Below are 21,376 nucleotides of genomic sequence, written 5' to 3'. Positions count from 1 at the left end.
AAAAGTCTCATCATAGTCAATTCCATATTCTTGCTTGTAGCCTTGAGCAACCAACCGGGCCTTATATCTGTCTAGAGTACCATCTGATTTAAGTTTCACTATGTAAACCCATCAACTACCAATGATGGAGGCATTTGGGGAGGAGTGACAAGCTCCCAGGTGTCATTCTCCAATAAAGCCTAAACCTCTGAGTCCATAGCATCTTTCCAATGCTTAACTGCTATAGCCTAGTTGTAAGACTTAAGAATATCTATGGATGACAGAATAGCTGAGAAGGAGCTATGGCTAGAATATAAGCCATAATAGCCAAGTGGACGAGAAGCACGAGATGACTGACGCAAAGAAATGGATGAAAGCAAATCAACAGGATGGGAAGAGGAACTTACAATAGTGATGGATGGAGAGGAATGACCACTCACTAGTGCTAAAGGTGGAGGAGGCATAGGCAATAGGTGAGTTGGATGCTTCCTAAAATAAACTTGAAGTGGCCAAGATGTGGGAGGAGGATCACTTGTAGAGCCAAAATGTTGTAAAATAGAAAAGGATGGTCCAAGCAATTTACTAATATGTTCATAGAATGAAAGGTTCTCAAGTAAAATGACATAATGAGAAGTGCGTGTTCTTTAGACTTGGGATCATAACAGAGAAATCCCTTGTGTTCCAAACTGTATCTCATGAATGCGCAAATAGCAGATTGAGTTGTTAGCTTAGTGCATTCATGAGGAGGGAAATGGACAAAACAAACACAATCAAAGACGTGAAGCATGGATAGATTAGGTGGACGATGAAACAAGGATTGATGGGGGGAAGAATTTTCAAGGATAGCAGTAGGAAGAATGTTGATGAGATGAACTGCAATGCAGGTCGCTTCCACCTAGAAGGTAATGGGAACATGGGAGTCTTGTAACAAGGATCTCACCTACTAGCAATGTGATGATTCTTGCGCTCAAATACCCCCGTTCTATTGAGGTGTACCTGGACATGATCTTTGGAACTAAATGCCATGTTTAAGGTAGGTTTGAAATTCATAATTCTCACCATCAAAGTGCTCTCCCTCTGAATCTAACCTCAAAATGCTTATAGTTCTTTTAAATTGGGTCTAATCATAGCATAAAAGTTCTTAAAAATGGGAAAGACCTCTGATTTCTTCTGAAGGAAGTAAACCCATGTGTATCGAGTACAATCATCAATAAACAATACAAAATATTTACAACCCAAACGTGAAATAACTAAAGACAACCACACATCACTATGAATAAGGTAAAAAGGTATAGAAACATGTCCAGTAGAAGATGGAAAAGGAAAAACATGAATTTTACTATAGCAACAAGTGAAACAAGATTTATCAACATTCTTAAAAGAAGTAAGAATCATAGACAAACAACCAGAAGAAAATAAATAATCCAAGTTCTTAGCATGAGTGTGATCCAAACATCTATGCTATAAGTTCCAGACATTATTACAAGAGGTAAGAGAAAAACTAGAAGTAGTGGATAGCAAACAAGAGTTTGGTGAAGCTTCCTTATTCTCAAATTCCAGAGCAAACAATCTTCCAAGCCTATGTCCCTTCCCCTTCAGTTTCCCAGTGTGTTGGTCTTGGATAAAACAACCATCATGAGTAAACAAAACATTATTACCATCATCAACAAGTTGTCCAACAGAAATAAGGCTAGTAATCAACTTAGGCTCAAAAAGAGGTTTTGGGGAGATGTAAGGGTGTAAACTTAGAAGTAGACAGAAATAAATCATCACATCCACATATAGGAAGAGAATCACAATTACCAATAATAATGTGGTTGACAGAGGTGTAAGGTTTAGAAGAATGACCAAAGGAGGCCCTAGTCATATGGTTTGAGGCCCCAGAATCAATGATCCACATTGTGAAGGACAAGAACACAAATAAATAGACTTACTAGCCAGTCCAAAAGTAGAAAAAGTAGAGGAAATAGCCGAGGACATGAGTTCACGAATCTTATCTTAAGTTGATGAGGAGGATGTAGTATCAGTTGGAGTCAATTCAACTAAGACTTGATAAGCCTTATGTTGTCCTTTCTTGGGGGCCTGATTGGACATTCCACAATAATGTGTCATTGCTATTTGCAATAGGTGCAAAAATTTTTCTTCATGCAGTGGAATGCTACATGTCCGTATTCCTTGCATTCATAACATTGCATCTTCAAGAAATCCTTCTTCCCCTTCTGTTTGGTAACTAAGACAATATCTATTCCATGTTCCTTCTCCTGATCAAGTGCACCCTGAGTGAGGAGTCGAGTTTCCTCTCTTAATAACTCACCAAGTATTATATCAAGATCGGGTATAAGCTGTTTGCTGATTATACTATAGCATAGAATTTCATAATCAGATCTAAGATGCATCAAAAAATGTAGTATTTCTCTTACTAAGATGTTTCTTCATAGTTTTCACACAACAGTCCTAGAGAGATCCCCAAAGTGAGCCAATTCATATTAGTCCAAAGGTTCACAAACCCAGCATAATATTCCTGAATCCGCATCTCCCCTTGAACATAAGAGAAAATATCAACTTCAATCTAATATTTGCCTAGACATATTCAATTGCCGATACACATTTTCAAGGTATTCAAACATGTCATGGGTAGATTTGAGTCCTCTCATCGGGATACTTACATCCATAGTAACAGAACCAAGAATCCACGAAACAACCTGTGCATTCTCAATTTTCCACTGTTTCAGCCCTTTGATATCATCGGCATCAGGTATGGATGTGAAACCATCAATATAACCCCACATACCCTTCCCTTCAACAAAATATTGAAGGTGAAACTTCCAGAGAGCATAGTTGGTTCCATCGAACTTAATAGAAATAATTTCATTCTTTTCCAGACCCATATCGAGTAGGAACACAAAGAAAAAACAGTCAAAGCAAGCAATATAAGCAGAAAACTAATTCAAGAGAGTCAAAAACTAAGAGAAGAAACCTCTTACAATCAAAAAAGAGTGTCCAAGATTCAGCAATAGTTGAAATCTGAGAACACAGTCCAAAAAAGGAAAGACTCGTTGTTGCTGCCCAGAAGAGATGTATAGATCTCTCTCAATACTTCTCTGATATCGATGAAACTTTCAAAGGATGAAGAAGAAGACCAGGCGACACTTCCTTTCAATTTTCACTACAAATAGATGTCTTCAGAGAGAGATCCAATAAAATCTCTCTTGCTGGATGCACAAAACACAGAAAACTGGTTCCTAGAATGATCAAAACAGTCCAGAACCAATTGACGATGAGGATAGTTCTTAAACAGATTGAAAAAAAAAATAATGGATCAGAGAACAGCCTGCTCTAATACTATATTAGTTCGTGAGAAAGTGAAGAGACAAGAGGAAAGCCAATAGTCCAAATCTGTTAAGGTTGATCAATCTGATCGAACCAACCCAAAAGGCTAGTATTTATATTAAAGAAATATGAATGGACAAGTTTGTCTTTACAAAATTATTAAAGAAGTTGTACGCTAATGTACATGCCTACTAAAATACAAGAAAGATAAAATTACATAACTACCTTCCATCTTCTCTACAAAGATTACCTAAATCCAAGAGTTCAGATTATGGTTGACACTCAACATCAAGAGTCATCCTCTTACTATGCCTAATAAAAAACTACTACCAAGACCAAGGCTGATTCTAGGGATGCAAACAGATCGGATCGGATTCGAATCAGGGTATATCCGAATCCGATCCAACACTATTAATTGTAGATCCAATCAGATCTCATAAACATGGATTTGAATTCAAACCCAATGAGGCAATCAGATATTCAGATCTGATCCAATCCGATTTGATTTGATTTTAAAAAATAAATTATTACAAGAAAAAAAAATATGTAACGATTTAAATACAAAAAAACAAAAAAATACAAGTATCTTTTCAACTATAAAAAAATAAAGAATATAACAAATTTACAAAAATGCAATATAAATAATATTATAAATAAATAACATATATAATATATGTTATATATATATTTATATAAATAAATAAATAACATATATATCAGATTGGATCTCAGATCGGATAGGGGTGATATGAATTTTATCCGATTTTTTATCAGATCCTATTATCCAATCTGAAGATCCGATATGGGGCTATCCGAATCCAAGAATATAGGATCAGACTTCGATATGATCCGATCCATTTGCGTCCCTAGCTGATACATAGGAGGAGGAGGAGGGAAAGGAATACCGCCATTGCAAATAGGAGAAGAAGTAGATGGATAGGTAGAGACAGGGGTAGGAATATGGAAGCAAAAAGGCGTTTAATCTTCATTGACACTTTCCCCCTAAAGAGAAGGACGGGATGACTAGAAGAAAGGCAATGACTCAAGGAAGGTAACAACCCTTAGATACATATCTCCTTCCAGAAAGAGGATCAAAAGCATTTATATCCCTTCTAAATAAGATAATAACCAAGGAAGACACACTTAATGGACTTAGGATCAAATTTATGTCTAAAAGAACTCAGATCGTGAACAAAGCAAGTACAACTAAAGACCTTGAGGAGTAAATTAAACACTGGATCATCAGGGAAAAGGAGCTTGTGAGGAAACTGAAGACTTGGTGTTCTTGATGGAAACCGGTTGATAAGATAAACAATAGTCTCAACAGCATAACCCTAGAAACGAGTGGGAGCATGCATCTAGAACAATAGTCCCCAAGCCACCTCAACCACATGTTTGCTCTTCCATTCAACAGCCCTATTTTGTTGAGGGGTACAAGCACATAAGATTTGATGAGTAATCCCCTTTCCTTCAAGAAACACCCATAGATGTTTTTCAAAGTACTCCTTTGCGTTGTCAGATCTTATGATTTTAACTCTTTTCTCAAACTATGTCTCCATCATATTCAAAAAATTCTAAACAATTGTAATTACCTCATCCAGACTCTTCATCAAATACAACCATTTATATCAAAAATAGTCATCAATGAAAAGAAGGAAATATTTGTATCGAAAATAGTACATGGACCCCAGACATTAGTATGTATCAAAGAAAAGGCAACATTACTTTTTCTATTACTCGCAAAATATGTTGTTCTACATTGCTTTGACAAATGACAGATTGCACAATGAAAATTTAAGTTTGACACAATTTTTTTTCATAGGTAAAAGTTCATTAAGAATTCATTATCAGCAAAAAGATAAATGCCTGTTACAAGCATTCCAAAGAGGAGGTGCAAAGTGTAGCCTCACTCCTTAAAAGAAAAAAAAAACAGCACAAAAATTACAATTGGGCCCAATACAACTGATTCCTAGTTACTCCTTGCTGGCTAGATAGTCAGCAAATGCACTAGCCTCCCTTCCTAGTTTCCACCCCTTGTATAGTCAAATTCATATGTTGTGTTACCCATTTGAATTCGTCATTTCATTTCTAAAGTTTGACACAGAAGTAAACAACTTCAGAAATAAAAGTTTCATGGAAGCAAAATACATATGGCCAAGACAAAAACACCATAATTCTAAAAGGCTCAAATTTTCATTAGGATAGGACTCAGTCTGACACAGAAACCCTTGTTCAGATGTGTGATAAAAAAGATGGAGTCCATTAGCCCCATGTCCACTTCCAATCATCCTCCCTGTGCTCAAGTCCTGAAAGACACAATAAGTAGGAAAGAAGGTCACATAAAAATTATGAGATTTTGTAAAGGAACTAACAGATAATAGATTTTTATGTAACTGAGGCACATGGAGGATAGAACCCAAGGTGAGGTTGTTGGTAAGCTTGACTTCACCTAGACCGGAAATTGGAGCCTGAGATCCATCAGCTATTGTAATTTTACCCTTCCCTGGAGCTAACTTATACAAAGTGAAGAAAGAAGACATACCGATCATGAAGGTACTAGCCCCAAAATCTACAATCCAGGAGTTGTTAGAGGAGGAACAAGCAAGTGCAATACCTATCTTAGCAAAAGCACTAGAATGATTTCCAAAACTAGTAGATATAGACGTTCAACTCTTTTCCAAGTGTAGCAAGAGAATCCGAAGTTTATCCATCACATCAAAGGAGTCTAAGGCAGAAGATGAAGCAGAAACATACAGAACATTACTGCCAACAACGGCCAAATGGGCATTACATTTCCTCCTTCTCTTGAACTTCTCTGGTTTCAAATGGGGATTTAGTTTCCAACATTTGTCCTTGGATATTGATGTGAACAAAAAAAAAACAAACAAACAGAAAAGTACAGACAAGCCCATTGCAGATTTCTGAATTCCACTGCAAACCTATAAAAATTTAAAATGTCACCCCCACTCTATACACCAATTTCCGCCCATGAATTGGCATCAACTCCGAGCTGGCACCTACCCCAACTGTACTTTGGGCCTAAGAATTCTGACCCTTGGCTGAACCGTCATTCTCCCAAAAACAAATTACATGTAGCACTTCAAGTATGCAGCAATAAGCACAAGAAATAACAAGCTGAAAACACAAAACTAATTGTATTTTTAGGCATTTCAGACCTGAACCGTAAGTAAAACTCCTGTAACAGTTCCACTATAGTAAAAATAGCAGCAAGCTGGCCTCCCGTGCAAACACGCAACGATAGAGGGATTGGAAGGTGCCAAAATGGGACGACTCCTCAAAACCCAATCTTCCAATACTTGAAAACCCTAGCTAGGGCCAAGTTACAACTCAAACCAAGAGAGAAGGAACCAAAAAAGACCCCTACAGAAACAGCCCTCTTCTCTTTTATAAGACCCAATGGCTTGCTGGAGAAGCCAAATAAAATATTTACACACCTAGAATGTTTCCCTCTCATAAGCAACTCCTTAAGAACAAAACTAACTTCAATGAACACCCCAAAAGATAATATTTTGTTACAAAAAGACCCAGACCAAAACCCAACAGATGTGCACCCCTAACTTCTCCTGTCCAAATTTTGAATTATAAAATGACGAAAGTACCCCTGGTCCCAAACTGTCAACAAAGCTACCTAAAAACAACAATTTGAGGTCCTATTACAAAAACATGCAAAACAAAATACATTCATTTTTTCTTTTTTTTTCTTTTTTTTCTTTTTCTTCTTTTTTTTGGCCTCATCATTCCCGTCAGGTTAAAAAGAGCTCAACCCCATGTGAGCAGCAATTTTAGCAGCCTTGCACATGTCTCCATCTAGCTTCATAAACTCTTCTTCACTAATCCAAGAGTTCTCAATTGTTGGTTTCCCCTTCCACTTGACCAAGAACATAAAATAGGCCCCATTTCGAGTGTTGGTGACTCGAACATCTTCTACACACTCCACTTATTCAAACTCATTAGAATTGCTAGCCCTTTGCCCTTGTCCTTGCTCAACCTTGGTTGTTGGTAGACCTGTTCATGGATCGGGCTTCGAGCCCAACTTTACACTGTCGCGGTCTCAAGCTTTGGGTCGGGCCCATTAGATTTTTTTCAAAATCCAAGCCCGAGCTCAATTTCATATGCATTGTCACCAATAGTTCAACTTTACACAAATCCTTCTAATACATCTCATCTTCGCTTTATAGCGCTTTTATCTTGTATGTTTCATCAAGACACCATCTAGTTCAACTAGGATGGAGCCTGTTTGCCATCTTCTTCAAACATTTAGCCTTCTTGGTGTGTAGGGATGATCATAAAAAACTGAAAAATCGAACCGAATTGACGAGACAAAACCGACCAGTTTAGTTTTCGTTCAGTATTTTCAAAAAACCGAAGGTACTAGTTTGGTTTTGGTTAACAAATATAAAAAAATTGCAGTTAATCAAACTTACCAGTATATATATATATATATATATATATATATATATATATATATATATATATATATTATATTATCTATATATTATAAATTAATATAAATATGCATTATTTATATATATTATTTATTATTTACAATATGATATTTTATATGTATTTCTATTATTTTTATTATATATTTATAATATATATTATAAATATCAAAGAACAAAAAAACCAACAAGCCGAACTGGTGATCAACTGAACCGATCAACCAAGTGACCAATTAACTTCGGTTCAATTTTAGTTACCGATTTTCCAAAAACTAGTAGTACCAATTCAGTTTGGAAATTAGGCCCATGGTTCGGTTAACCAAAGTGTGAGCACCTTTACTGGTGCTCATCCATCAAGGGATGCCACGTAAAAAGTCTTAATTATGCATCACTTGTTATAAAAATGATATCAATAATGGGTGCCAAGAGAAGTTCTCCAAAAGAGGAAACTTCACTAGGAATCTAGGATTGACACTTCAACAAGAACTTAAATTTTCTCCCAGATATGATCTAAATATCAAATATAAATGCACTTTTCTGCAAGAAATATCTAATATATCCAAAAATGGAATATGCATTTCCCTAACTACATCAGCAAGTACCATTCGTTCTACTTTTTATATCTTCACAAAGGTAGTTTTCATATAAGAAATGGCTTCCAATTTGGCATAATTGTTAAAAGTAATCAAATTAATATTTATTAATGCTGCAGCAATTAGGTCTAATTCAGTAAATAAGTAAATAGTAATCTTTACCTTAAACTTTGTTCCGACACTTCGCTTCTGGGAATCAAAAGAACCTAACCGCCGCAAAGAACCTTCTGGCTTGCGGGATTGATTAAGAATGTTAGAAGCAAATAACTGAGCTAGTTGGCAACTGCATGATGAGAGAAGTTGGATGGAATCAGAGTGCAATGGATCTCTGTTCTTCTCCAGGAAGCCACTTGTTTCATACAAAACCTGTTAAATCTCCTCATCTTAGTAGAGTAAAAAACAAACTAAGAACTAAGATATCAATGGTTTCAGAAGGTTCACAGACGTGTAAGGCTAAAGAAAATTGAATCTTAATTCTGAAAATATAGAGTCAAAAATCTAAAAAAAAATGCCACTAGACTTGAAAATTTGCTCATACAATATGGATTTCCTTAATGATATAAGCTAACCTTGAAGAGATTGACCTAGACAGACAGCTTTTACTAATATGGAGTTGATCAGTTGGCAACCTAAACAAAGGTCATTGAATGATCTAGGAGCAAAAACCCATTGAATGATCTTTGAGTGATCATTCACTCAAAACTAAAACTCCATTGAATGATTTAGGAGCAAAAAACCAAAGCTTCATTATCTTCCCTTTTAATATCTTGTATTACCAAGCTAACTTGTTCAAATTTGATATCTACAGAGCTGAGCAACTATAGAGCCCAAAACAAGTTTGTGAACCTTTGAGCTGTTAGCATGATCACCTCTCCAGCATAATGACAAACACGGAAAGCCCCACCCCTTTCCCCTTTGAAGCAGGGGTTAGCATTCAAATGCTGCTTAAGCTTATTTGCAAAGGTCAAATCAGTCGCTTTGGGAAAAGTTGATTCTTCATCCAATAGTGATAGTAGCCCTAGTGGTCTCTGCACAACATATCATAGTGAAGATTATTAGCTTCTAATCTGAGAAATAATTCCGTGTAGAAAAATATCCAATTGAAGGAAGGCAGGTTTAGAAGATTTACCTTCTCAAAGAGATTCAGACATTCCTGGTTATCTTCAAAATCAACCTTTTTCCAATCAATACCATCTTGTGCATACTCCTGAAATAGATATCCAGCTTCATTAGTTATCACATTATTATTGGAACAAGCTCTAGAGTTGTAAATGCAAGCATAACATTTGAAAGTGGAAAGAAATTCAGCAGAGTACACATGAATATATTATAACAAAGTTGACACAATATCAGTGTATGCAAATTAGTGGGTTACAACGCTAGTAATTAACCAGAGGCGTCCTTGCTATATGAAACAACAAGAGAAGGTAAGAAGGTATTTGAATTTGAGAGAGGGATATAGTCATTACATTACCAAAACCAATACAAATGTAGACATTTATAACAAATAAAAGTACAATCACAGTTCTCCAACACAATTTATTTGTTGGCAATGCATTATAATTAGAAGTTCAGTAGCACCATTCTGTTGGAATCAAATGCATCTGATAAAAATGTGTCCAAAGGAACCACAAAATACAATATTTGCAAGCCTGGTTACACACTTAAACCTAAGTCCTAAATGGCAACTCAGCACTCCAAAAATAGCCCATTAAAGGATTAAACCCACAGATCCACCTTTACATGTTAATGGCAACTGTGTTGGATAACTTGGATCCACATTGTTTTTCCCCATCTTGTTCTGTTTTGGATGCTTTTTACCTATCAAGCAAGTAGAGAAATAATATTCTAGGAAATGCGAAGAAACAAATCCTGAATTGCTGAAGTGAAAACAATCTGCAAAGTTGACAACAAGAGTAGCAGTAAATTTCTTGCCAATTATGGTAATAATTCTGCTTCGATTCCTGGTTTCTAATGAAAATAAAGTGTTTAAGACTTGATAATCTCTTTCATGTTTGGAGAAAACATTTTCTTATCAGTAACAATGAATAGTGTTAAAAGATATGAAAATACAAAATGGTAGGGATTAATGAAAATCTCTACACAAGAATTTAAATACAGAAAATCACCCCAACATGGAACCCACCCAAAAGTAGATGATGTCAAAATCCCTTCAAAATAGACAAATTTAGATTATTGGCAGTACATTCAAAACCGTATCTTGCTTGTTAGGAGAGCAGATTTGTCTCAGAAGATACTAGAATTATAAATCAGATGTGAAAGTTCTTCTCAAGTTACCAGATTTTCCAGTATGACAACTATATCTCATTAAATCCGAATTAATTAGAAGCATCACATTAAACAGGAGGGTAATATGCAGCAAAATCAAGTTAAATTAGCATCATCTTTACCCTGCAATTGAGGATAAAAGAGATCTGGGATGCTAACCTCTTGTTCCAGTTTGAAAAGATGCCTATTGAAATGTTGTTGCAGCCTCTCATTTGCATAATTTATACAAAATTGTTCAAAGCTATTTTTCTGCAAATTGTACAAATGAAGTCAGCAAAAGACATGATTGTATTGCAAATACAGCATACTTAATCATGCATCCATAAAAAACATACCTCAAATGACTCAAACCCATAGATATCTAAAATACTTATTGTTTTTCCAGTGGAATGTTTACCCACTTCAAGGGATCTATTTATTTGTTCTACGAGCCAATCAAACAAGCTTGAATAGATAGACTTTGCCAATGCATCCCTTGCATCAATAGCCTGATAAAAAATAGAAGAAAAGCAACGTTGTTAAGGAGTAATCGAGTGAGTGAAAGACAGGGAGAGAGGGACATTAAAACTGCAATTTAAGTACTTATCAGACCTGCTGCAACGTTAGCTTCTGAGTAATATCATCATTTCCAGCTCGGATCTTGCGACAAGATAAAGCTAGTATTAGATCCTGGGTTTTGCAACCCATCAAATTGGCGGCAGAGGTTACCGCTGTAACAAATATAAAGAAGAGTTAAGCATAACCAAAGAAAGATGGTGGTATATATGTTTGTTCTGCATGCATGTATGATTGCAAATGAACAACACAAGTACTTATATATTTATGTATGTACTTAAAGAAGCATACAAGAGAACGAAGCATTTTCAAGGTTTGGCCATTGTGCCTTCGTTCATGGGAAAGATCAACCTGATTCTTAACTGTGGAAAAAATAGAAAATAATGTAGGCCTGAGAAATTTCCCTGAACCCCAAATCTATGCTCTTGTGCACCTTCTTCCTCCTTACCTCTCTCTTTATCTCTTAAACCCTGTAAAGAATCAAATGATCTGAACCATCATAAAAGGCCATAAACCCCTTGTGCTCAGTTCTGTCTTCTCCTTTTTATATGACCAAAAGGGAAAGCCAAAACCATATAAAAAGAGGAACTTACACTGCTTTCTTGAAATCAAAGAAAAGTGCCCCAGTAATTTTACAATAACAATAAGTTTCAGTTAGAAAAAAAAAAAAAGGGAAGTTGCAACCAATCTAGCAATTGGTAAAAAACAAGACACTTAGAACAAATGTAAACACAAAATTTTGTAGAACCAAGGAACTTCTATCTACCACACAAGATCATCTTAAAAGTTAAATCTCTCCTCCCCTTCAAAAAATTATACTCATAAATTATTATTATTTTTACATTATCAAAATATCAATTATAGGTACAATGGTTTGAAATATCGATAATATTTGGTGGTATGTCCCTGAAATATCCCCATTTTCTGTGTGGCAATACAAAATCTTCCATGATTCTTTTTTTCCAGATATCCCTGATATTTTTCTGATATTACGGCTACATTTCAGATTTCAATAATAGACTATATTTAAAATTTAAAAATTTTAGAATATTATTAAAAACTTTCCAATATTTCATTAAAATCAACATAATATTTCAAAAGTATTTTCTTAAAAGAACTATCAGGGACTTGGTAATTGGATAATTGGCTTACTATTTTCATATGATTCACTTACCAAGTCACTATAATTCAGAACAAAAAGAAAAATGCATATTATTGCAAAAGAGTATTCAAAATCTCATCAAAGCATATAGTAACAATAAAGACAAATGTTTAAATGGCAAATAATTAACATATATAACTATGAGAAAATGGCTAAAGACCGAAGGGTAGACCAAGAAAAACACACCTATTACAATCTCTTAATTTTTCCTATTTGATTCATATAGTTCTTTGTTATGGTTTTAAACCTTAAATGTGTAATTATATTTCTTCTAATGATCTCTTGAAGGTTTATTAACTAATTCCATGTTTCTAGAAAATTTTCCTAATTTCTTAGATTTTCCAAATGTCTTAGCTAAATTAGAAAAATATCTCCAGAATTTCTCCAAATCTATATGGAAAAATGTTCATCAATATCGAAATTAAGAATCATGATAGGTACTACTTTAGAACATAAACCACACTTCTATTAATTCAATAAATTTGTGAAGAAATAGCAGGCATATTTACAATCCAAACTTTGTGCATGAATCTTTTTACATTAAAAAATTCAATATCCAATATACACTCAAATATTTATTTACTTCAAGTTTTGGGCAGAGAATCCAAAGAAGAAAAGTATTGCCATATCCAACATTAAGCAGTATTTGCTTGACAAAATTATTAGAGGTGCAACTTTATATTGGGTGACTGATAAAAAGTGTTGCCATATCCCAGGCCCATCTTTTAGACCTGAACAGTCAATTATTAACCAAGCCTAAATAAGCCTAACCCAAAAGAGCCCAAATCAGGTCATGTTGGGTATACCAAGAGTGTAAACTAAATTGAATTCCCTAACCAGAAAGGCAAGCACCTTAGCTCCTTAAACGTACATACAATTAAATATAATGCTAAATTATGTGTTATCAGACTCAGGTTGGCTCAAATTCATAATTCATGTAGCCTTAGGTCAGTTTTTAAAGCCAATACCAACTAGGCCCAGGTTAAAGGTCCAAGTTTCCTGTCTTACAAGCATTCCTCCAAAGGAAAATCAGCTCATTAACATCAATCTAGAAACTAGCAAAAAACAAGGATCCATACAAAACACATATTATTACCTTCATCTACGACAACATCTACATGATTTTCATTATCAATTATCTGAAAGGTAACATTTCCCAGCCATAGCACTGCAGCAAGCATTGCAAATATATTCCCTTGATCTTCTTTGTGAATTTGAACAATATCTAAGGCTTCCTGGTCAAACAAAAGAAAAATAAAAGCAGAACCATATAATCATGAAACATGGAAGACACAAAAAAACTGGAAACAATGTACTCTGTACGGTAGCAGAGACATGTTTTTTTGAATTACCATTAATATATGAAATTTCTGTGCATCATTAACATCATCAATTGTCAAGCAACCACTCTGTTTAAGATAGTTGTATCCAGTGGCTGCTTTCAGGTTCAACCTCTCTGCCAAGCATTAAATCATATTGAGACTACACATGACATATCGCATAACTGAAGTCAGAAAACTAATAATACATACATACATACATACATACATAGATACATACATACATAGTAATAATAATAATAACTAACAGATAGATAGATAGATACACATACACATACATACATACACTAGTGGGCCCCATGCTGCACGGGAATACCCGATACCCAATGTGATGACAGAAGAGATTCAAAAGAAATGCAAACAATATATCATTGCCCCAGAAAAATAAAAACAGTTAAGTAGATAATTGATTTATCAAAGATAATTAATTATTTTACTATTAATAGAAATGGTCAAGTCTTTATTAATACCGAAGTTGTTTTTATCTCCAATCACTCTTAATCTAAACTAAACCAATATATAAATTAATTTAACCACATATAGGTATAATTAATCTAAGTTTTTTTACTTCAATATAAACTACATTAACAAAGATAATTAAGCTATACTAATTAAACCAGCATATCTAATCAAGCAGGTGGCCCGTGCAATGCACGGACTTTGTTAAACAAAAGTCAAGTTGAAGGACCCGTGTGACATTTTCAATTGGGCAAAGCCAAACTGATTCCAACCCAAACATTATTTTTGGGTTACGTATTGTTAGATAAACTTGTATGAATTTTTATTTTTGTTAGATAATTTTTTATTGTTATTAGATTTTATTTATTTATTTTAAATGGAACTAATATATAGGTGTAGCATACAAATAATAATTTCTTATTAAATAGATAATTTAAACATCTAATAAAATATTATGCATATATACTTACTAATACTTATTAACTTGGTTTAGTATTATTTACTAATACTTATTTTAATTTTTCTAATTTATCTTAGTAATGCTTTATTGTGACTAACTTCATGTGTTGGTATTGTATATTATTAATTATTAGTTCTTTATTACTATTACATATCTATTTTTTTCGTTAATTTAATATATTAACATGGCAAAATTTAGGAATGTCAAGGGGGGCTTGGGGCAGGAACCGTATTCCCCATCCCTGTCCCCAATTTCTAACTCACTCCCCACCCCCATCCCTGATCCTTATCGAGGAGAAAATGAACCTCCATCCCTGATGGAGGTAGGTTCCCCAACGAGAACCCGAATCCCCGAATTCTGTTTTTTATTTTGAATTAAAAGCTTGCTTTGGGAGAGATATTTACTTAAAAAAAAAAAGAAAGAAAAAATCAGAAATCTCAATTTGTTTAGCAGTTAACTATCATCATTAATCAACAAGATAAAATAGAAATCTGTCCAATATATGTAGTGGCATTATTGTAATTATACAAAACTACTTTCACAATTTGTTCAATTTGTCCCAATGAGTTCCTTATCAAGGAAAACTGTCCTCGATCAGGTACCCCACTTATTCCTCATTCCCATGATCATCCCCGCCAAAGCAATCCCCATCCCTGAACTGATCAAGCCAAGGAGGCCAGATATGCAACAAGTATCCTAGTTAACTAAACTAAGTTGTTTTACATTTATTAAGTTAATTTGACTTTGTTAGTTAATTTAAGTTGACTAAGTTAATTTAATTGATTAAATTAGATTTATCATGTTAAGCCAATCAAGTTAAATTTGATAAATTAATTAATTTACCTAATTGAATTATATTAAACTAATTCACTTAATTGAATTATGTTAAACTAATTTACTTAATTGAATTGTGCTAAGTAAATTAGGTCCACTACTATTATAATTAGTTTTGGACAAATTACATTTATTAAAAAATAATTAATAGAACAGAAAGACAGAATGGGCTGATGTGATGAGAGAGAGAGAGAGAGAGAGAGAGAGAGAAAGGCAGAGTCCAATAGGCACTAGATAGGTAAGAACTAACAAGATAAAAAGCTAGCTTGAAAGCAACAAGATTAATGGCAACCTTTAAGAGAGGTTGGAGCTCCAGCACAGAATTGATAGAAGATATGATATGATCGTTCTCCTTTAGCCAGCTGAACCACTCTTGACTGTTTAGAAGAGACAGGACACTAAAAGTTAGTACAAGATTTTTTTTGATAAATAAGTTGGTACAAGATATTAAATGAAATTCAAGCAAATATACATAGTTTCAGATTCAACAATGGGATACCTTCTCAAGCAGAACTATCCACAATTTTTACGGTAAGTTGAAGTTTAATGAGCATAGACATGGTTGAAGAAGTGAGCTAAGTCAGTCGTTACAGAAACAGAAAATCACAAAAATTGAAACTTTATTACAGAAAAGCAAAACGGATCAATATAGACATGCTTACAAGTTTGAACCTTAGCACCACAAATTTTCCCAGTTGTGCTGAAGTGAATCTCAATCAGTTTCCCCTGCTCCACAGCATGAGAAACATGTTAAGACCAAAAATCTTTAGAATAATCTCAACCAGTTTGTTTTACAAAATGCATATACCTTCAGAAAGCTTAAACATCATAAGAAAAAGGTATTCATTGAGAAAATATTTCAAACTTCAAATGACAATATACATAAGAAAATACCATCCTTGGGGAAGAGAAACTCACAAATCGACTAGAATTGTCATTTCTCGATGTCTTGGCATTTCCAAATGCTTCCAATATACAATTTGACTTAAGGACTTCATACTCAATTCCACTGCCACCTCCAAGTGCAGCCAAGTATTGCATTGCAATTTTTGCTGTTTCAGTTTTCCCAGCTCCACTTTCCCCACTATAGTAAGTCCATACTCGTATTTAGACCAAGGCAGGTAAAAAACTCATATGACATATTAAAAGAAGAAAAGCTTAAAGCCCATACAGAGAACAAAAACAATACAACAAGTTCCAAAAAAGCCCCCCAGTTTACATAAAAATACTGCATAGATAACTTACCTAATGATGATGGATTGGTTTACTTCATCTGCTATATAAAACACCAGGGAAAAAAAAAAAAGAATGTGTGACTTCAGAAAAAAGTTTATGTATGGCTAAGCACAAAGACTTTCCCAAATGAGTATTCTATGTTCACCTCTCATCATCTCACTGAAGGCTGCATCTGCTATAGCATAAACATGAGGGCTGTCCATAGCTTTCTCCCTATAAGCTGAAATTAATTCTTTCCCATATAGTGGGACATCTTTAAAGGGATTGATTGCAACCAAAACAGTTCCTGCTTTACTCTATAGAAAGAGAGTTTTATATTGTTAAAAGGAGTAAGGAAGGAAGAAACAGCATCTGATCCATAAAAGAATAAAAAAATACTCACATAAACCATATTATGAGCATATCTGTATTGAAGATTGTAAAGAACCGATGGTTCATTCAAGTAACTAAGCTGTATGAGGTCGTCTACGCCATTAAGGATGTCTGGATTAGCAGGTAAGAGGTTTCCTTTGGACACTGTCACAACCTGAAGGTAATGAAAAATATAAGTGCACATAAATCTAACTAATCGCAACATGGAGGCACCCAAAGTTGAATATTCATGTAGCTTCAAAAAGACGCCTAGGGTTTATGAACTCACACTGCCATCTGAAATCAAAACACACATGTCTTCTCCAGAAGTTGATCGAATTTTTCCTAACTCCCACTGGTCATTTGAGAGACGGCACCAAACCCGAAGTTTCTGGAAACAAATTATTCTTAAATTTTATGAATTTGCACAAAAAGAAAGTAATCTCATTGGAAACAAGAACTATGTATATACATGTACGTATGCATGTATATGTGTGTGTGTAGAGAGAGAGAAGATGCATGATTGGTCAGAGAAAAATGAACCATGCAGATAATCTTCCTTGCCCAACCCCAACAATGCTATCCATTTGTACCTACCCCACATTGATTCCTCATCCTTTGTAGTGAAACTAACAATAAGAATTAACAAAGAAATTTGACCAAAGGAGAACCCAGATAACTAGCAGGCCAGGACAAGTGATAGCTTCCAGTCCAGTAAACCACAATACCAACTTCACTTCTTCCCAGACCTTTATGGAGAGGTTATTCAAGAAAGAAATCACTTAGATGGGTCCCAAGAAATTTTAACTGTTTGCCATTATGAAGGTTTTCCGATCCTCTCCAGAGAATGGCCATGCTGACCCAGTTAAAATGTTTTAGAGATATTTGGGCGTAAATGTCGACAAGTGGCTGAAACAACAAGATTGCACGTCCACATAGTGAAACAGAAAGAATACAATCCTTAGTTTGCAATAAAAGAGAGAGCCATAGCCAAAGTAGTTTTACTTAGGATCAGAAATACAAGGCCATATGATAACTAATTGAAGAGTTAGATCCTCGCAACCATGGCATCTAAAGTCCCCTGCTCTGCTTCAGAACAGAGCCCCAGTTTAATGTGTTAATCGCATCTTGAATGTGTACCTTTAGCTGCTCCTGATGGCACTTGTAAAAATACGGTCACATTTTTCAAGTGTAAGAATCAAGTGAAGTAATATAATGTAGTGAAGACTGAAGAATCATTCGATTACCTCTGTTTTTCAATAAAGTACGGAACTATGGAAACCTGAATTTTTGTGTTTGTCATAGATAAGAAGGAAAGCCTACTGCCTACAGTCAAAGAAGACCCACTTCATCCTTTTTATGCCTTTAAAGTATTTAATTATTGATACAGCTTGAAAGTATTTAATTATTGATAACGATTTTTAGGAGCAAAGCACAGTGTACCTTCTTCGCAATATGGTCTATGTTGTCCTCCCACCTAGATTCCCCAGTTGATGGCAGCGAGGTGGAAGGCACTGACGCTGCAGGATTCGAATCATCAGATTCCTCCAGTCCCCCTTCGTGCGACACCGTAGCATAAGGGGATTCGGAAGGCGGGTCGGGCCGGTCGGCCTTCATATTTTTGTTCCCTAAGTTGGTGGTACGGAGACTTGGTTCCTTATCTTCCTTTGTACAAATTCCGTCCCTTCTCTTCTCTTCCTTCTCTGTTCGGTCGTTGTTTTTCTTCTCGTTATCCTTCTCTTGGCTATTATCGGGCAAATACTCTGGAACGGATTTGTCAATCTTCAAATTAAGAGCCAAAACCCTTCTCGCCGCGGGGAGACGGGCCTTGGAGGTCGGACGAACGGGTAATGCCGGAGGTAGATCTTTGGACCGCTGGTCCCTTTGCCGGATGGACTCCAGCATTTCCTCCAGCGAGCTACGAGCAGCGGACCTAGGCGTCTCCGTTGACATGATTCCAGAACCTCAAATCGGATTACAACGAGAATTCTTCAGATAGAAACCGGAAACCAACCGTGGGACGGGGACGCTAACCAAAATTCAGTTTTTCTAGCCTCGTTCGCCGAATTCAAACACAGAATTCCAGAAACCTTCATCTAGAGAACGAACTTTTCCCGCACAAAGTTCGCCAACGTGGATTGTTAGTCGTTCCATTAGAAAAGCAAAATATATCTGAAACAACAAATTCCCTCCGCCATGTTTGTTGATAAATTAACCGGGAAAAAAGAGAGGAAAAGAATCCTCGCTGGACGTAGTTTCAACGATCAAGGAGGAAGGTTGCAATCCTGCAAGAGAGGGTTAAATGGCGGAAACATGGCCGTATGTATTTTAGAGTTTTCGCCGTCATTAAAGTTTCGGAAAGTTAACGCTTTCCTTCACCAAAACCAGCATATAATCCATTAAAAGCATCAAAGGACCTCCTTCAAAGGAAGCTTTGGTTTGCTTTTATCAGAAATTCAAAATTTCCAGATAGATTCCATTTTTGCACATTCTGATTCCTTCGGCAAACCGTATGGAATGAATCTGATTATCTAAAAAAGAAAGATAATGAAAATAAAAATAAGAAAAAAAACAAAATTAAAACAAACGCAGAGATGTTCGATCAGGTCACCAAGGGGTCTGATTTCTGAAACCCGTTTCAAAACCAGAGCGAAATTACTGATTGGCTCCTGCATTCAACATGAAATTTACGACAAATGCCCTATGTTTGAATATCTTTTAATTACCAATATACCCCTCTGTAATTTTCAACGATACTCCTTGAACGATCAACCATGAATTGATTACAGCTAAGACCATACGTAAATTTTGCAAAAGAGAAAATTATTTACGATCAAATAAAATGAAAGAACAGATAATCACGTCAGATGAAATCATGACTTCATGATGCTAGTTACACATTAGAAGGTGGAGATCCACACGTTAAACGGAACGATTGGAATCTTTAGCCCATCAAGAGTCGAGCATCAGAATGGTAGATCTGATACAAAATCTATAGCAAACCATTCGAATCAAAAGGTTCCAAATTTGCCAATCAGCAAAAAGAAAAGAAAAAAGGTTCCAGATTAAGGTTAAGGAGGAAGCAGGAACAAGATTGAAGATTGATTTTCTCGATAAAAGAATAAAGAACAAAGCCCTAAACGTATAATACGATATGTCATCTTTTCGTACAATTGTGTTATACTGTGGGGACAGGGGGAGAAATGACGTCAAATGGCAAATATGCCAGGGTCCGACAAAGAGCATATGGATTAACCCGGTCCAGAGTTTCGGTTTTACATGAATACCAGACAATTAAACTTTGGAACCGGCTCGTGCCAAGTTGGGTTGGACCAAAGACCATGGATGTATCGTAGTTATGATGATGCCACATTGCCACTTGGCAAGATCATTTTTATTTTCACAGCCCTATAAACTAGAGTTGGTGACTTTGGGATCAGGATAAGTCCGTGGATTCTTGTAGGATCAAGGGGTATAGTGGTAAATTCGTTAAATTTTGGGGCGAGGTTGGCGGAAATGGCGGTTGGCCGGGGGAAGGCGAGGCATTTGTCTCTTCTACGTTATCTCTTTGACGGTTATGATACCGGAAAACCTTATTACGAGTCAACCGGTATCATAAAAATTGACCAATCCGATTGTATTCATCAAATATCATGGGGGATTTTGATTGCCAAAGCTCTTCCGTTACCGTACCTTTTCGGCATATAGTTTTAATCTGTTTGAGCCCTTTTATACACTGTCCAATCATATGTGCTCGCCAAAACGATGGTTTGATTTGTGCATATTTCTAAATTGAGTTCGAATATACATATACCCGTGCAAATGTACGGGGCTTTGTGAAGAAAAATTGAAACTTAACTACTCAAGGAATTTAATGATTTAGGTGATATTTGACATCGATGATCTTAACAATTATCCAAAAACTGGTAATATTTTAAATTATTGACTTTTGAAAAATTATCAAAAATTGTTGTTCAATATCATTTACGCAATGTAGATCTATTTTTGAGAAATTGGTTTTGAGTATGTTTGGTACATGTCATGTCATTCTCGAAAAACCAAAATCAGTTATAACTTAAGAAATCACCAAGAAAGGTGAAGCCTAGAAATTTTAATGATCCGTTTTTGGTTGATTTCCTGAAAATCACCAAAATTCCCAATCAAATAGAAATTTCAACGCCTATTCCTCTATGTGGCTCCAAGATGGCAGTGATTTTCAAGAAATTATCATCAATGCCAAACATAACCTTAAACTTTTTAATTAATTTTAATTTTTTATTCATTAATTTTAATAATTAATAAGTGCATTTAAGAAATTGCCTTAT

The 21,376-nt window shown here is 35.3% G+C and overlaps 1 protein-coding gene across 2 annotated transcripts in view; it reads right to left on the bottom strand.

The window, feature by feature from the left end:
- Window positions 1–19,597, bottom strand: part of LOC148877910 (myosin-3-like) — a 105,321-nt gene extending 85,724 nt beyond the window's left edge. Inside the window, exons 1-17 of one of the 2 annotated variants that reach the window (XM_088946398.1) lie at window positions 18,495–19,597; window positions 17,341–17,442; window positions 17,083–17,226; window positions 16,846–16,996; window positions 16,710–16,740; window positions 16,383–16,548; window positions 16,127–16,190; window positions 15,964–15,977; window positions 15,757–15,841; window positions 13,724–13,827; window positions 13,468–13,606; window positions 11,246–11,364; window positions 10,990–11,142; window positions 10,814–10,903; window positions 9,495–9,572; window positions 9,235–9,393; window positions 8,528–8,731 (exon numbers count right to left, since the gene is read on the bottom strand). In XM_088946398.1, the coding sequence (XP_088802524.1) occupies window positions 8,528–8,731; window positions 9,235–9,393; window positions 9,495–9,572; window positions 10,814–10,903; window positions 10,990–11,142; window positions 11,246–11,364; window positions 13,468–13,606; window positions 13,724–13,827; window positions 15,757–15,841; window positions 15,964–15,977; window positions 16,127–16,190; window positions 16,383–16,548; window positions 16,710–16,740; window positions 16,846–16,996; window positions 17,083–17,226; window positions 17,341–17,442; window positions 18,495–19,004 (2,313 nt within the window). In that variant the 5' untranslated portion in view covers window positions 19,005–19,597. The remainder of the gene's footprint in view (window positions 1–8,527; window positions 8,732–9,234; window positions 9,394–9,494; window positions 9,573–10,813; window positions 10,904–10,989; window positions 11,143–11,245; window positions 11,365–13,467; window positions 13,607–13,723; window positions 13,828–15,756; window positions 15,842–15,963; window positions 15,978–16,126; window positions 16,191–16,382; window positions 16,549–16,709; window positions 16,741–16,845; window positions 16,997–17,082; window positions 17,227–17,340; window positions 17,443–18,494) is intronic. The other variant, XM_088946407.1, reaches the window with a different exon arrangement.
- Between the last annotated feature and the right edge of the window lie 1,779 nt (window positions 19,598–21,376).

Source organism: Nelumbo lutea, chromosome 1 (assembly GCF_056320005.1).
Source record: "Nelumbo lutea isolate HS-2025 chromosome 1, American lotus-T2T, whole genome shotgun sequence".
In the NCBI taxonomy this organism is placed as follows: domain Eukaryota; kingdom Viridiplantae; phylum Streptophyta; class Magnoliopsida; order Proteales; family Nelumbonaceae; genus Nelumbo; species Nelumbo lutea.
Note: the sequence above shows the minus strand (reverse complement) of the source record. Positions and strands in the feature narration are given on the sequence as shown.